The sequence below is a fragment of the Hevea brasiliensis genome, chromosome 12, assembly GCF_030052815.1.
Source record: "Hevea brasiliensis isolate MT/VB/25A 57/8 chromosome 12, ASM3005281v1, whole genome shotgun sequence".
Lineage (NCBI taxonomy): Eukaryota > Viridiplantae > Streptophyta > Magnoliopsida > Malpighiales > Euphorbiaceae > Hevea > Hevea brasiliensis.
In genome coordinates, this window is record NC_079504.1 from 11,454,968 (window position 1) to 11,472,119 (window position 17,152).

The 17,152-nt window shown below is 29.1% G+C and overlaps 1 protein-coding gene across 1 annotated transcript; it reads left to right on the forward strand.

The window, feature by feature from the left end:
* Positions 1-2,127: 2,127 nt before the first annotated feature.
* On the forward strand, positions 2,128-11,515 carry LOC110652422 (disease resistance protein RPV1-like). The gene is made up of 5 exons (XM_021808012.2): positions 2,128-2,607; positions 5,447-6,536; positions 8,196-8,492; positions 8,592-9,854; positions 10,576-11,515. The coding sequence occupies exons 1-5, from the start codon at positions 2,129-2,131 to the stop codon at positions 11,416-11,418; spliced, it is 3,972 nt and encodes a 1,323-aa protein (XP_021663704.2). The 5' UTR covers position 2,128; the 3' UTR covers positions 11,419-11,515.
* The last annotated feature ends 5,637 nt before the right edge of the window (positions 11,516-17,152 follow it).

The window sequence follows — 17,152 nt, forward strand, 5'->3', positions numbered from 1 at the left end:
TAATTTAAACAATGTACATATAATTTTTTATGTTAAACCTATCATTATAAGAGTAGTATTAGGTTTTTCTAGATGAATTAATTAATTTAATTTTATAATTAATATTATTATATTTTATAATTAATTTTTTATTATTAAATTATATTTTATTTAACGTATTACAATAAATAAAAAATAAATATTACATTATTAATATTAATTAATTTTAAATTAATTATATATATATATATATGAAATTTAGCGAATTATTGAAATTTTACTTTATTCGAATTGACCTGGGAGTGGCTCGGAAAGCTAATTATATAGGCCCACAACTTACAGTCTAATGAGGTCGGTTTCTTGTCTCTTTGACATAGGTGGTGAAAAGAAAAATATTTAATTAATTTTTATAATTATATTATAAAAATTTAATTAATTTTAATTTTATGTCAAATTTAACAGATAAATTTAAAAATATGCCTAGTGATATGAAAATTAAGTAACAAAAAATCCTAAACTTTGATATATTTAATAATTCTATCTAAAATTATTATTTTTTTAAATAAAAATACCTTAAACTTTAAATTCTTTTATAATTTGACCCTATTATTTATTTTGCTGATAAAAATAAATTAAATGCACATGTAATTAATTTTAAAATAATACATTTATATCCTCTCCATGACTTTACCACCAGTCCAAACATCATTATTTTCTTTTACATACCTTTTAAAAATTTTAATTTATTTTAATTTTTAATCACTTAAATATGAATTACATAATCATTTAATTTTTTTTATTTTATTTTTCTTTATGTTTATTTAAAAATTTAATTATTAGATATATACTAATTATTATTTTTTATTAAAATAATTTTAAATGATTTTTATTGTAATACTATATAATATAAATATATTAAAACTGATTCCCAAAACAATGTTTATGATAACAACATTTTGAGATTTATGAAAAGTGATAAGTTAACCTTTTATTTTTTTTATTGAGTAAAAATAAATAAATATTTTGTATAAAACTCAAACTTGAAACACTTGTATACTAAAACTCAATCTTATTTCACTGTTTATATGAATAATTTTTTTAATTATTTTAAAATTTTTTAAAATTTTATACTTTATTTTAATTTTTAAAAAATTTAAGTATAACTTATACAATTATTTAAATTTTCTTTTATATTTTATTTTCCAGTGAATGGTGTTTTTCATTTGTTATTTTTCTAAAATTATTTTTTAAATTATTTACTCTTTTCGCATAATATACTAAAATAACTCATATTCATTTTTTACAGGAATATTATTATTTTTTTTGCTTTTTAATATCGTTTTTTAAAAATTTGTTAACTTTTTTTTTTTTCACAAGATTATTAAATCATCAAATGCTCCATCCCTTTTATGACTTTACTATACAACACCCCTTTTCTTTAAGTGCTTTTTTTATTTTTTAAAATCTTTTAATTTTAGTTTATTTTATTTTTTTGAACTACTTAAATATCACTTATATAATATTTTTTCAATTTATTTTTCCTTTTCATTTGTTTAATTTATTTAACTATCTAATTTATACAACTATTATTTTTTATTAAAATAATTTTAAATGACTTATTATATATATATATATATATATATATATATATATATATATATATATATAAACTAAATTACATCCTTTTTCCTTTATTATGAAAAAGATAATAATAATTTTATTATTATTTATTATAAAACATAAAAAAAAAAAACAAATAGAGTAATTTGTAAATCCTCAACGCCCCCGGCAATTACGCTTGGGTAGTCTTTTCCTTGATTAACATTAAAGTGTTTTTCCTATATGGGTCAAACTTTCTTCTTTTCTGATTGCCGTAGGATCCAGATTTCTTCAATGCCCTGCTGCGACTTCAATTAAATCTCATCTCTGCCCGCCGCCGCCCACTGCCCCCACCGCCCCCAACACCAAAAAAAAAGAATTCCAGATTTTTCAATGCCCTGGTACGACTTTAATCAAATCTTATCTTTGTCAAAAAAAAAAAAAAATCCAGATTTTTCTGAGACCCATCGGACTCCTCTAAAAATTTCCTATAAATATCTTGCACCCCATTTTAGTGTCACACAAAGCCTCCATCATTAGGTTAATAATCATGCCTTCTCCTTCCTCCGCCATCCCTATGAGGAAATATGAGGTCTTCCTGAGCTTTAGTGGCCAAGACATCCGCCATAGTTTTGTTAGTCATCTCCGCGAAGCCCTGTGTCAACACCAAATCAATACAGTCGTGGATGAAACCCTTGAAAAAGGAGAAGAAATCTCTCTTACCCTCATGAAAAAAATTGAAGAATCAAATATTTCAGTAGTTATTTTCTCCAAAAGCTATGTTTATTCTCCTTGGTGTTTGGACGAACTCGTAAAAATACTCGAATGCAGGGATTCCATGCAGCAAATAGTTTTGCCACTTTTTTACCACGTGGATCCCGAAGATTTTCAAGAGCTCAAAGGGTGTATTGGGGATGCACTTGCTAAGTATAAAAAAGAATTCATGAACAATTCCAGCATGGTTGACAGATGGAGCCATGCGTTGATGGAAATAGCCAAGATTACAGGGTGGGATTCAAAGAACATCAAGTAAGTCATCTTTATTATTATTATTATTTTTTTATTTTATTTGATGGAGGTGCAAATAAACTAAATAATAACTAAGAGTATCCGTTTCTCACCAAAGTGAATTATCTAGAATAAATAAATAGGAAGATACGATACCTCTCTACTCCTATACCTTAAAAAATGTAAAAAAAGATTAAGTAGATTACCCTAAATTTACAGTCAATTTTATTATTTGTTTGTTAGCTTATTATTTATGTTTTCTTTAATTTAGATCAAGGCTTTCTTTAATTTTTTATATAGATTAATTTCAATTTTGCTTCCTTAATTTAGGCAATTATAACGAGGGACAGAAACCTAATGGATTTTTTTTTTTGAGGTACTTGATTTCTCTAAACTCTATTAGAATGAATTTAAATAGTATATAATTGAGTTTAACATAGATTTAAGTTAAATAAATAATATTCATATCAGATTTAAATTTTATGTACTCTAATCCGTTTATAGTAAATAATTAATTAAATATAAAATATATACTTTTATAATAATATTGTTGAAATTTTTTATGTAATATATTTTAAAAAATAAAAAATAAAAATTTTATAGAATTATAAAATTTTTAAAGCAATAATTAAGAAAAATATTTTTATATACATTATTAAATAAAATATAAAAATTTAAACAAATTCTAGTAATTTAAGATGAAATTTAATCAAATTTGTAATAGGTTCAAGTATTATAAATATTGATGGGATTCAAGTTCGGATAGGGTGATCTTCAAAGATACCTTACCCATTTCCATTCATAGTTATATAACAATATCATTCATGAATATTAATGTATAGGGATAAATAGGATTCAATTCAAACTAACAAAAAAATAAAAGAATCGATTGAATTTAAAAATTCAATTTGATTTTTTGGTAATTTAGTTCGATTCACTTTAATTTTTAATTTTAAGAAATTCAATTTTTTTGGTTTGATATCATTTTTCTAGGAAAATTTGATATAATTAAATCAAGTAACTTATTTTATAATTAATTATTATTAAGTCTCAATAAGAGTTAAGAAAGAAAATAATAACCTAAATTGAGTATAAATGAGTTTAAAATAAGTCAAAAGAAAGCCCAAGATGAATATCAAATTGACTATTTAATTTTCTCTCAAATTCGGTTAGGCTCAATTCAATTTGTTCTACTAAAAATTTCAGTTTGTTCATTTTGATTTGGTTTGATATTCTTCGTAATTCAGTTTAGTTTCATTTTATTGGCTAAGAATTTCAATTTATTTGGTGTTTTTTTTTTTAATTTTTCAGATTAAATCAAACTAAATCAACCAATGCTCACCCATATCAATGTGTATTGTAAGATTCCTCAAACTTTAAGAGAGTAGGGAAGGAACAAGAGAGTAGGGAGAGGGCGTAGGTGGTGAACATGTCAATTCAGGTCTAAGTCATTTGCGTTTGGGTCATTTCGGGTCTCATATTTTCTGGACGGTTCAGGTCAACTAATTTCATGTTAAAATTGATTCGGGTTACTTATCAACTCACTATACAAAAACGACTTCAAGTCAAATTTGAGGTTAATTTTAAAATGGTGGGATGTTTTGGGTCAAAATATAAATTTTTTCTCAAAAAATTAATTTTATGCATTTATTTTTAAGCCAATATTCAATAATTTTTGTGTCAATCCAATCAAATTAGTTTCGACTTAGACCGTATAAGTCATCGGGTTAACCATCAATTGAAGTCTCAATTTTGCTGGTCATTCAGATTTGGGTCATTTTGGATTTTGTGCAGGTTGAAACGGCTTGCTGGTTGCTTTAGGTTGGGTAGGTTCGAGTTGGATTGGCAAATTAAGCAAAATTTGCCACCTCTAGTGGTGGGAGAGAGAAAGTAGTTGGTGAGAAGAGAAGAGAAAAGAAGAGAGAGAGAGAGTTCAACTAAATAACAAAATTAATCTTAAAAATTATAAAAAAAGCTGATATAGAAGCTTACATTAGTGTTTCGTCCCAAATCAACTTAGTGCCTATTTAGTCTAACTGTTAGATGCAACCGATAATTATAATTATTACTGTTAATTGATAGTCGAAAATTAAAGATAGTCGATTTATGTTAAATATTTGATAAAATTATATTTAGCTATTACATTGAAATATCATTTATTATATTATTAAAGTAGATATATAATTATTAATTATCATATCATATTATTTATTTTATTATTGAAATAAGAAAATAATTAAATAACTTTAAAAATATAGATATAAAATAATAATATAATTATTATTTTTGATAAAAAAATCTTATAATTTTAAGTTTTTAGAAGTAAAAAAAAAATGTATTTTTTTATAATAAATAAGTATTTTATATTTTATATTAAAATATTTTAATAAAGCTGCAATGTGCTAATTAGAGTGTTGAGATTGTAAATGAAAAATGATAAAAGCAAATAACATTAATAATATTAATTTTCGAGTAATATGAAAATGATAATATGGTCTAAATAAAAAATAAAATCAGCTATCAGCTGATTAAAAAAAATAGAGTTGATACAAAGTGCAGTAGAATATCACTTACTTACTAGCTATCAACTCTACTTTTTGAAGTTCACAAAAACATTTTGGTTCATCTGTTTATCCATTATGAGCTGCACTCAAAAGGTAAACTAAATATCTCCTAAATCTGGACAAAAGGATTTTAGAGATACTTAAAATTAAAACTTGGAGAGTTTTGTCATAGTGGCCAATAAATAAGTTTAGTTGATTAAATTTATCTTAATTTTAATAGTAAATTTCTTATCCATTTGCTCTATTTCTTTTGCATTATATTTTACTCACGACTGTTTGCACTCTATATATGTTAGGCCTGAGTCCAAATTGATTAAGAAAATTGTCAACGACATTTGGAAGAAATTGAATCAAATGTCCATAAATGATTTTAATCATGGCTTAGTTGGAATTGATTCACGCATCAAAGAAGTTGAATCACTGTTATCTATTAGATCAGAAGGTGTACATTCCCTAGGAATTTGGGGAATCGGTGGTATAGGTAAAACAACCATTGCTGGGGTTCTATACAATCGAATCTCTGCTCAATTTGAAAGTCAGTGTTTTGTTGCAAATGTGAGGGAAGAATTAGAAAAGCACACCATAGTTCATTTACGAGATGAAATCCTTTCCAAGCTGTTGGGGGTAGATATAAAGATTGGCATACCTAATGTTTTACCATCTTTCGTTAAGAACATGCTTTTGAAGAAGAGGGTTCTTATTGTTCTTGATGATGTGAGCAGTCCCCTGCAGTTAAAATCTTTGCTGGAAGAGCACGATTCATATGGTTCAGGGAGCAGAATTATTATAACAAGTAGGAATAAGCAAGTGCTCAAGTATGGATGTGCCAAAATTTATGAGGTTAAGGAGCTAATTCCCCATGAAGCTTTTCAGCTCTTTCGATTTCATGCATTGAAGCAAAATCGACCCTCAGAAGCGCATGTGCATTTGTTAGAAAGGGCTATGAACTATGCTGAAGGCATTCCATTAGCTCTTATAGTGTTAGGTTCGAACTTATGTGATAAGCATATTGAAGAATGGGAAAGTGAATTGGTAAAGTTAGAAGGCACTCCCAATAAGGATATTCAAAACATTCTGAGAATTAGTTATGATGGACTAGATCAGAATGAAAAGAATATATTTCTTGATGTTGTGTGTTTCTTTAAAGGGGAAGACAAAGATCGGGTTATAAATATATTAGATAGCTTTGGTTTCTCTGCTAAAAGTGGAATAAGTCATCTCAATGACAAGTCTCTTATAACAATTTCAGAAAACAAGTTAGAGATGCATGATTTGCTACAGCAAATGGGCAAGGATATTGTTGACCAAGAATGTATAAAACAACCTGGAAAGCGTAGCAGGTTATGGAACTACAAGGATATCTATCATGTATTAACCAAGGATAAGGTAAGAACCGTTTTCAAACTGGATTTTTAAGGATTTGCACTAGGAACAAAGTTAAACTAGATGCTTATTTATTTATCTCTATCTATATGTCTATCCGTATAAATATAATAAAATCGGTCTCTAAGCTAAGTTTATTAAAAATTGACAAATGATATTATATTAGATCTTTTTTCATTTGTCAATTTCACCTTTATATCTTATTATCATCATTATTTAATATGTGACCTTTTACTTTTTTAGTGCTTAACATAAAAATTTAATTATTGTCATTATTTAATATATGACTTTTTAGTTTTTAAATCCCCACAATAAAAATTTTAAAAAAACTAAAATATATATATATATACACACACACGCAATCCATTAGTCTTATTATTACTACTAATTAATATTTCACTTTTTACTTTCTTAATATTTAACATAAAAATTTAAATAAAATTAATGCATATCTATATTTGTGAATAATTACTTGAAAAAAAATACATTTTTATAATTAATAAAAATTAAATTCTAATATGTATAAGTTAAATTAAATTAATTAACAATAATAACATGTATATTTTTATCATTAATAATAATTAATAAGTATATATTAAATGAAATTTATTAATCTTATTATTACAATTAATTATTATGTGACTTTTTAGTTTCTTAATATTTAATATAAAAATTTTAAAAAAATTATTATACGTCTATATTTTTTTCATTAATATACATCTATATTTATGAATTATAAGTGTAAAAAAGTACATTTTTAATAATAATAATAATAATAATAATAATAATAATAATAATAATAATAATCATTAATATTTATACATTAAATAAAGTTGTTTTAGTCTTATTAACACAACTGATTAATATGTTATTTTTCAGTTTATTAATGCTTAATATTAAAATTTAAATAAAATTAATATATTTATGTTTGTGAATCATAATTGAAAAAAAAACCTTAAATTTAAAATTAATAAGTATAAATAATTAAAAATACAATATATATATATATATATATATATATATATATATATATATATATATTGCTATATTTTATCATTAATTTTTAGTAATTAATATGTATATATTAAATAAATTTTATTGGTCTTACTAAATTTATTATCATTAAACACTTATTAGCGTGACCTTTCGATTTTCTAATTCTTAACATAAAATCTATATAAATTTATATCTATATAAATATTATAAAAATTGAGTTATGATAGGAAGATAAACAGTTAATGACAAGTAAAATGAAAAATAATTATTGAATATAACTATGGCACGTGAAAAGCCACAGTAAATATATAATCATGAAAGAATACCAAATAAAATTACTATTGAAAAAATAATTCAACTAAATTTTAATGGCAAAATAAAGCCGATATAAATTTAAAATCATTATAAACCAGTTCAAAGTTATGAAAAAAGCGAAGATGGTGAATAAGAGTTTTCACAAATTTTTATAACGTATATTTTTCAAATTTATTTTTTATACATTTTATTATTTTTAAATTTAAATACTATATTTATTTATTTATTTATTAATAATTTTAAAAGTTGAAAATATTTGCACGCTGCGCGAGTAGTCGTCTAGTTTCATTGCATATGTGCGTGTATGTATTGTGTATTTATGCTTATTTAACCTTTGCTTTGGTACATTAGGGGACTGCGAGAGTTGAAGGCATAATTCTAAACATGTCCCAAATTAGAGATATGGAACTAAGTTCTACAGTCTTCATGAAAATGGAAAATCTTAGATTCCTGAAATTCTTCAATCCTTGTTCTGCTAAAAACAAAGTGTATTTTCCTAAGGGCCTCAAATTTCTTCCTGATGGGCTAACGTTTCTTCAGTGGGATGGATGCCCTCTTAAATTCTTGCCATCAAAATTTTCCCCCAAGAATCTCATTGAATTTCACATGCGTGAAAGCCAACTCAAACGACTTTGGACTGAAGATCAGGTATGTTATGCTATGCTTCTTTACAAAATTGAGGATTTCTTTATTAAAAAAAATGTGGATACTCTAATTTACTCTTAGCTTGGGGGTTTGTTATTGCAGATTCCTGAAAATTTACAATTTGTGGACCTTAGCCATTCTATGAACCTAATTAGAATACCAGAGTTGTCTAAATTCCCAAAACTTAAGGTTTTGCATTTGAAGGATTGTACAAGTTTGGTTGAGATTTCCACTTCTTTAATGTATGATAGCAAGCTTAATGATCTAAATCTTGAAAACTGCAAAAGTCTTTGTCGTTTTCCAAGCTGCCTTTTTTTGAGAAACCTTGAAAACCTTACTTTGAAAGGTTGCTCAAAATTGGCAAGTCTTCCAAGCAGCATTGGGGAGTTGAAATCTCTTCATTATCTTGATCTCCAAGGATGCTCAAACCTAGCAAGTCTTCCAAATGGCATTGGCGAGTTGAAATATCTTCAACATCTTGATCTCGGGAGATGCTCACAACTAGGAAGCCTTCCAAGCAGCATTTGTGAGTTGAAATGTCTCCTGCATCTCGATCTTAAGGAATGCTCAAAACTAGTAAGTCTACCTATTAGCATCGGAGAGTTGAAATGTCTCAAGCATCTTGATCTCAAGGGATGCTCAAAGCTCGCGAACCTTCCGGTCAGCATTGGCAAGTTGAAATGTGAGAATGTTTATTTAAATGGATGCTCAAAACTAGCGAGTCTTCCAGGCAGCATTTGCAATCTTAAGTCTCTTACCCGCCTTGATGTCACGGATTGTGTAAATCTCAAGGTATTGCCAGAGAACTTGGGCAATTTAAAATCTTTGACGGCGCTTTACGCAGTTAGAAGTGGCATAAAAGAATTGCCATGCTCCATCAATCAATTGAGGGAATTGAGGGATTTAAGATGCAGTGGATGTAAGGGTTTGGTATTGCCTCCATTAACAGGTCTTTCGAGTCTAGAGCAGATTTCTCTAGAGGGATGTGGTATATTAGAAATTCCTGACAGTCTCGGCTCTTTATCAACACTGCATCGGTTATATTTAGGAGGAAACAATTTCAAGAGTATACCTGCAAGCATCAAACACCTTTCTGAGCTGTACGAACTTGATTTAAGAGATTGCAAGAGACTTCAATGTTTACCAGAGCTTCCTTCAGCTGTGAGATATTTAGTGGCGAGCAACTGCACATCTATGAAATCAGTATCAACTGCGTTGGCGGAAGGTTGTAAGGATACCTTTTTGTGGCTGGATCTCGGTGATTGCATCAATTTGGATCCAAATGCACGTAGCAAATTAATGGATTCTATACTGCTGAGATTCCAAAGCATTGAACGGCCATGGGAATCCAGTGTGATTGACCAGGTCTCTCTCTCTCTCTTTCTCTCTCTCTCTGTGTCGTGTGCTATTATTGTTATTTTTTTATTAGCAAAATTATTTATTAAAGAAGGAGAATATAAAATAGTGCATTGCCACCTCCACACTTGTGAGAGATGAGGCCAAAAAAGGAAAGAAACCTAACACCATGAAATAAAACAACTCAAAGCCGTAAACCCATCTACACCTATACCTGAGCAATCAAATGACACAATCTTACAGTTGTCCTGGAAATACTACAAAACAAATACATAACCCAGTTTTCCCTACTAGACAACTCTAGTTTAGCCACAAATTTGTTCCAAGCTCTTGCATAGATTTTTTGTAGTAAATTTTAAGCTGTCTTCTATGTCCAAATGCAAAACATTGGATTCTAGGGCAGCGACATTGTAATTTTTTAGGTGACTTAAATTTTATATATATTTTTATGGACCCGAATTGTAACATAATCTGAAAGTTTTGCACTGCAATCCAATTAGAATAAAAAGTGAGATATGTGATGGTAGTGTGATAGTAGTAGAGGTATAGGCAAATTTGGAAAACACACTGAGTTAGGGTGTGAGAGTTTTAAGTGATTCTATTTTACTTTATCATCGTCATTACAAAGAAATTTTTCCAAGTGGATGTCAACAGGCCCATAATGTCGTGTGTTATTGCAAAAAGAAATTTCCTGGTAAATGTATAAAACATTGTGAATTTCATTTTACAGAGCAATGGGACATTGTTTCGATGGATGGATAAGGCATGTATCCCAGGAAGCCAAGTTCCTCCAGGGATGAGGTACAAAAATAACAACGGATCTTCTTTGATTTTGTCGATGAGAGCTGAGCCATACTGCTACACTAGTGACTGCATTCATATCGCTTTTTCTGCTGTTGTTGCAACCCATGTTTATAGTTCTCGTGATTTCATTGATATTGGATGTGAATGCTGCTTCGCAACCGAGTCAGGCCAAACCCTTCATTTCGAATCCTCTTGGTATGACACCAGCTTTGCAGATGGAAGTAAGATGCATAATGTGTTGATTTGGTATTCGGCATATGATTTCGACATCAAATGCCGTCTCAGTGAGGCCTCATTTCAATTCTACGCTAAGGAAGAAGGAAATGTCCGCAATAGCAAGGCAATAGTCAAGTGTGGAGTCCATCTGCTGTTTGACGATGATGTTGATAGCCTCCTCTCATCTTCCAGATTGGATAAGATCCAACCCACGAGTTGGGTTCTCAAAATGGCTTATAAGCAGCGATTTTATACTGAATCGAGGTTATATTTTCCTCACTTCCCAGACGATGATGAGTGTGAGAAGGATGAGCTTCCCCTTCAAAATTTGGAAGAGATTGATCAAGAGTTAAAATGCCTGGATTTAAATCTCTCTATCTTTGTTTTGTTCACCTCAATGATCTGCCCGGCTACGTCAAGACATAACGAAGCCGAAGCCCACCCCAGGACCCATGTTGTCTTTATTCTGATGATCCTCTCGGTATGTTTGGAACTACTTTCCTTCAATTCTTCTTTGTCTCTTCATGGAATGCGAGTAACTGATTTAAATTAGTCATTTGTCTGTGCATTGCCTGAATTTTAAATTTTCTTAATTATTGTTGTATTTAATTATGGATAATCAATTTATTATTTGATTGTATTTTTAATTATATATACTTATTAATTCTAAATTTTAAAATTTTTTTATAATTATTATTTTATTTTTATGCACTACGTATTTTAAGTAAAATGGATAAAGCATTTGCTTGGTGCATTATCATGAGATTCCGCTCTTTATTTTTATAATTCACCGTAAACATAAAATATTTTGAATTTGTTATTGCTTTACTCTATCATCCAATTCTCCCAGTGGTCATCCCTGCTTCTATGACATATGGTAATTACTTAATCAATTGGAGCTTTTCCTTCGTAAGCATCATTTGAAAGTTACTGGCTATATTTTTATATAAAATGGAAAGGCTTTTAAATACATTCACCGCTTTGTAAGAATATTGTATGAACAAAAGTTAATGTATGGTTGTAAATTGATTTGCGGCTTTGCTTTAGCAATTGGAGGCCTGTTTCCTTGTCTATTGTAACGCCCTCACCGTAAGTAGTTCGTATATTTTACTGTTCCGATGACTAATGTCTGTTCGGACAGTCAAGATGTCTGGAACTACACTTAAACTATGGTGAGGAGACATAAATTAATGAAATAAATATTAAAAAAAATATAAAAAAAATCTTGAGAAAAATAAATTAAAGTTAAGAGAATTTATAAATTGGTATAAAATAATAAAAATAACCCGATGAGCATGAAAGGCATTTTGGTCATTTTACCCCTAGAGGTGAATTTTGACTTCAATGTCAAATTAAAATTTAGAAATAGAATAATTAACATAAATTAATTTTATGAATTTGAATTTGGAAAATGGGAAGAGAAAGAAAAGAAAAGGAAAGAAAAGAAAAAAAAGGAAAATAAAAAGAGCTTATGATAATTTAAAATTTAAAGTACAAATATATATATATATATATATATATATATATATATATATATATATATATATGAGATAAGAGACAAGATCCTACCAACCCCAAGCCTCCATCTTCTTCTTCCCTCTTCTCTCTCTCCCTCTCTTTGAGCCGTCCACCATGGGAGCTCTCTCCCTCTATTTTTGTCTTCCCTAAAGCTTAATTTTCCAAGCTTTCTCCTCACCAAAACTCATAGACCCCTTCATTAAAAAGTTAGCCCACTCCATAAGGAAGCCATTGATAGTGAAAAGAAGAAGAAAAGTTGAAGTTTAACAAGTTACCCAAGAGGTTAGTGCTTAATCTTCCTTTCTTCCTTTATTAGTCCTTGAGTTAAGGTTAAAATGAAGTGAAATTTGTAAGAAACTAAAAGAAATAGGTGAGTTATGGGGGGAGTGAATTTTTGGTACCCATGGTGAGTGATGGTTTTTGATGACAATGATGTATATAAAGTGATTTAATGATGTTGGTTGATGCATTATAAGTATTAGAAGTTGATTTATATTGAAATTTTATGAGGTTGAAATTGTGAGTTAGGGTTTGGCCTAACTTTGGTATTTTTGAATTATACCATGCAATTGGGATTGTTGAGATGTGTTGATGATATTTAGAAGTGCCTTGAATGTCAAATTGAAGCAAGGAAGTTGGAGGAGAAATGAATTATTGGAAGTGCTATTTTCTGCAAGTTGTGTTTATTGAGGGCAGTATACATTTTAGGCCATAAATGAAATTGTGTGACCCCAATTGGTATGAGGCCAATTGGGGGTGAAACTAGACCCAAAATAGCCCATATTCTATGAAGAAACCATGCCCAAATTCTGTCCAAAACTTGACTTAAATACTGCCTAAATCCTGATTACCCTGCACCCAACCCAGAAAATGACCAAATGAACAGTACGTGTTCATTTGGTCATAACTTTCTCTATACTGGTCCAAATGACCTAAAATTTTACTAATGGAAATTTTAGACATAGGGCTACACTTTTCATGAAGACCACTTAACCCAGTTTTGCCTTTAACCAATTCAAATTGTTAGCACAAGTTGGGTCACTGAAACTGCCAACCCAGAAAATGACTAAATGAACAGTAGGTGTTTAGTTGGTCATACTCTCTCTATACTGGTCCAAATGACCTAAAATTTTACCAATAGAAAGTTTAAACATAGGGCTACACTTTTCATGAAGACCACTTAACCCAATTTTGCTTTTAACCAAATCAAATTGTTAGCACAATTTGAGTCACTAAAACTGCCAACCCAGAAATTATCCAAAAATACTGTTCCTTTGGTATGCTTGACCAGTTTTGGCAAAAATGCCATAACTTGGGGTCTGAAGCTGCAAATTGAGTGAAACTAGTGCCAAAAGTTTTATAAGACACAAAAAAATAATTTTTATGTTTTGACCAAGCTCTAGAAACCATTGCATCCTAGGGAAAATATTAGCCAAATTTATGAATTAAAATCTGGAAAATGTTAAGTTGAACCCAGAATGCCATTTGATACTCGTGTGTTCATTTGGCCATAACTCCCACTAGGAAATTCCATTTGAGATGTGCCAATATGATCTGGAAACATGATACTTAGGGCTACAACATTGATTTAGACACCTTTGCCAAATTCCAAATGTAAAGACCCTAAAAGAGGGTCAAACATACTGCCCTGAAGTTAGTTTTTGCCCTTATAGAACTGAGAGTCCAAGTTAATACATTGACCATAACTCACTATACCAAGCTTGAAAAATTATGAAATTGTACCTGGGAGTCCCTAAGACATAGAGGAACATATCTTGTGAAGGAACCTAAGTCTAAAAATGACCATAAAATGATCAAATGACTGTTCAAAGTTTATTGACCAGAATTGTAAATTCTGGACAGCTTAGAGGCAAACGGACCAGTTATGATATTTTGACCATAAGTTGAGTTCTATAACCCTAAATTCAGTTATTCAAAAACTGAAATTCAAGTTTAAACATAGAGGAGCAATTGTTATGAAGGAAGTGTGACTAAATAGACATCCTAACCTAGTCAAATTCCTAGATAAAGATAACACATCAACATGAACCTAAAGAAAGGTTCATGGGAAAAATGCTATATATGATAATTAAAATACTTATAAGGATAATTAAATATTAAAAATGATATGAATATGTAAATTGGGACTAATGTCCCATTAATATGAAATTAATGGTACCAATGAACAGTACCAGAAAATAGTAATAGTGAATAGTGCTAAAATAATTAAAAATGTTTAATTGCCCATAGTATACCTAGACTTATTTATTTAGTTTGGATAAATTGGTATACCAATTAGGGACCACAGATAGCAGTACTGCTTACAGAGCAAATCATGAACTGACAATATATGTCTGGTATAATTATTCTACAGGCTATATGCCTACTTACTGGCCATTGTGCCTACTTTATTTCTGGCTTTACAAGCCTGACAGCGGGTCTCGTGCCCGACAGGTGGCCTCGTGCCTAACAGATGTATACAGGGTAGACATATGGCTGTCTAACTCGCATACTCCCGTGTATCCAGCTTTTATAATTTGTTATAGGTTTCTTGGGCATTGATAATAATTAATTAATACTGAATATACAATAAGTAAATAGGAAAGATCCCAATAATTTTAATTGTTTCCAAAGTGTAATAAAAAAATATAAAAGATCCAGAATTTATGATTTGTAAATATTAATTCAATTGTTTAATTATTGTTATTATAAATTATGCACCACTAAGTATTATGCTTAGCGCGTTGGTTTTCCATCGCGTGATCAAGATCGATGCGCCACATGAGTATTCGGACAGAGTTCCGACCAGATCTGCCACCGATCAGCGTCACCTCACCAGTCTTTTGTATTTTGGTAGGGCCCATGTGTAGACTAGTATTTTGGTTCATTATGTCAAGTCATGATGTAATTACTAGTTTATGATGTATTTATTTTGGACTTGAAATGAAAACTTATAATTTATTATCTATGAATTTCCATATGAATGCAATAGATGACACTTCATTTTGAGATCTCATAAATAGTTGTGAATAATATGATAAAAGAGAATATGATATAGAAATATGTGAGATGACTATGAATATGTTAACACATGATAGTGGAATCCGCCAGATACTAACAAAACAGAGGAGGATCTGTCCGGGTCTCTATAGAAATAAGATATATAAAAAAAAAAATTTACACATAAATTACCTGATTTAAATGACATTAAAATTTATAATAGACGTGACAAGACAAGATAAGGTGCTCCAGCACCGAATGTGGCACTTCTTGCTCGACTATACAATAGACGGGTGAGGGGCGTCACATCTATTGAGTTAAAATGTAAGTCTATCCCAATTATTGAAATGCTTGATTCATTTTCATCTATAATCCATTTCATAATTAACGTGTCACATTGAGATCAAAGAAGTGATGATTAAGATAAATCAAAGGATCAAGATCGGTATATATAAATGCAACATATTATTTAGCATATATAAATGCATCAATCTTATAAGTATTTCCAAATACTTTATATCAAAATTTTTTGTATTACCATTTGTCTAAAGTGCAAATCACCAATTCTAGCATAACATAGACCAACCATGTAATCCAAATTGGCACTTGAAGGCCCACATAGACCACAAATCAAATATTATGACATTCACCATCTAAAAACATTGGTTTATAACCACATTAATTAAACAAATTTGGATTTATATTTATAAAATGACAATAGAGTAAGATTAGGCATTCGACTATTGGGTTATTAGTCTAATTAAGATTAGTCCTAAAATTATATCATGCATGTAATAAAATTTAAAAAAAAAATGAAAGAAGCCAACCCAAAATTTCATCTATTATGTCGAACCCAAAATGCATTGATACGTACTTCGCAAGTATACGAGTTGTTCAAGTAGCAAAGAAAAAATATCATCCCACAGAGATTTATTGTTTGAGTACCAAACTATAAAAGTTATGATTATTTAGACTATCGACAATGTATGCCAAAGAGTAAAGTAAGAGATGCAGCAAATTAAATTGAGAAAATAAGAAAATTATAATAAAATAAGTAATTAAATTTCTAAGCACTATACTAATTCACTAAAATTTTAGTAAGTAACTAAAGATTTAATTAATTAATGGCAAAATTGATTCCAGAGTTGAGGTTCATAAAATAAATTTCATTGGGATTTGGATAGACAAAACCAAGATTAAGGGAAATATAAGTTTGAAGGAAGTTGATTCTGATTTCCTTTAATTTCTCTTTCAAGCAAACTAAAGAGTATTTCAAATGAAACTAAATCTCATTCTCATGCGATGTTTAATTACCCAAAACCCTTTAAACACTTTAATTAACTTGAAATTCCCCTTGATCCACTAGTTTATTTCTAACACTAGGTGATTAAGTTCATTATCTTGATTATCTATCATAGAATTTCATCTCTCAGTCCTTTAATCTAAGATTAAAAAAAAAAACCCAAATGGTACCAACAATGAGCATGTAAATAAGCATAAAAAATAAGAATCAAAACTTATGTATACTAAAATCTGGTTAAAACCAGTCCAAATACACAAATAAAACTTAAATCATTACATCCAATTCTAAAATCGTAAATATCTATTCACTCATGCTTGTATTTACAAGTAGAAAATATGAAATAAAGTAAGAAAACATAAAAATAAGACTAAAAATAAAAGAGCCAAGAAGAAGAGAATCTTAATCTCTGAAAATGGAAGCTGAAAACGTCACTTTGCCTATGTCCTTCCTCCAAAAATGGCGTTGT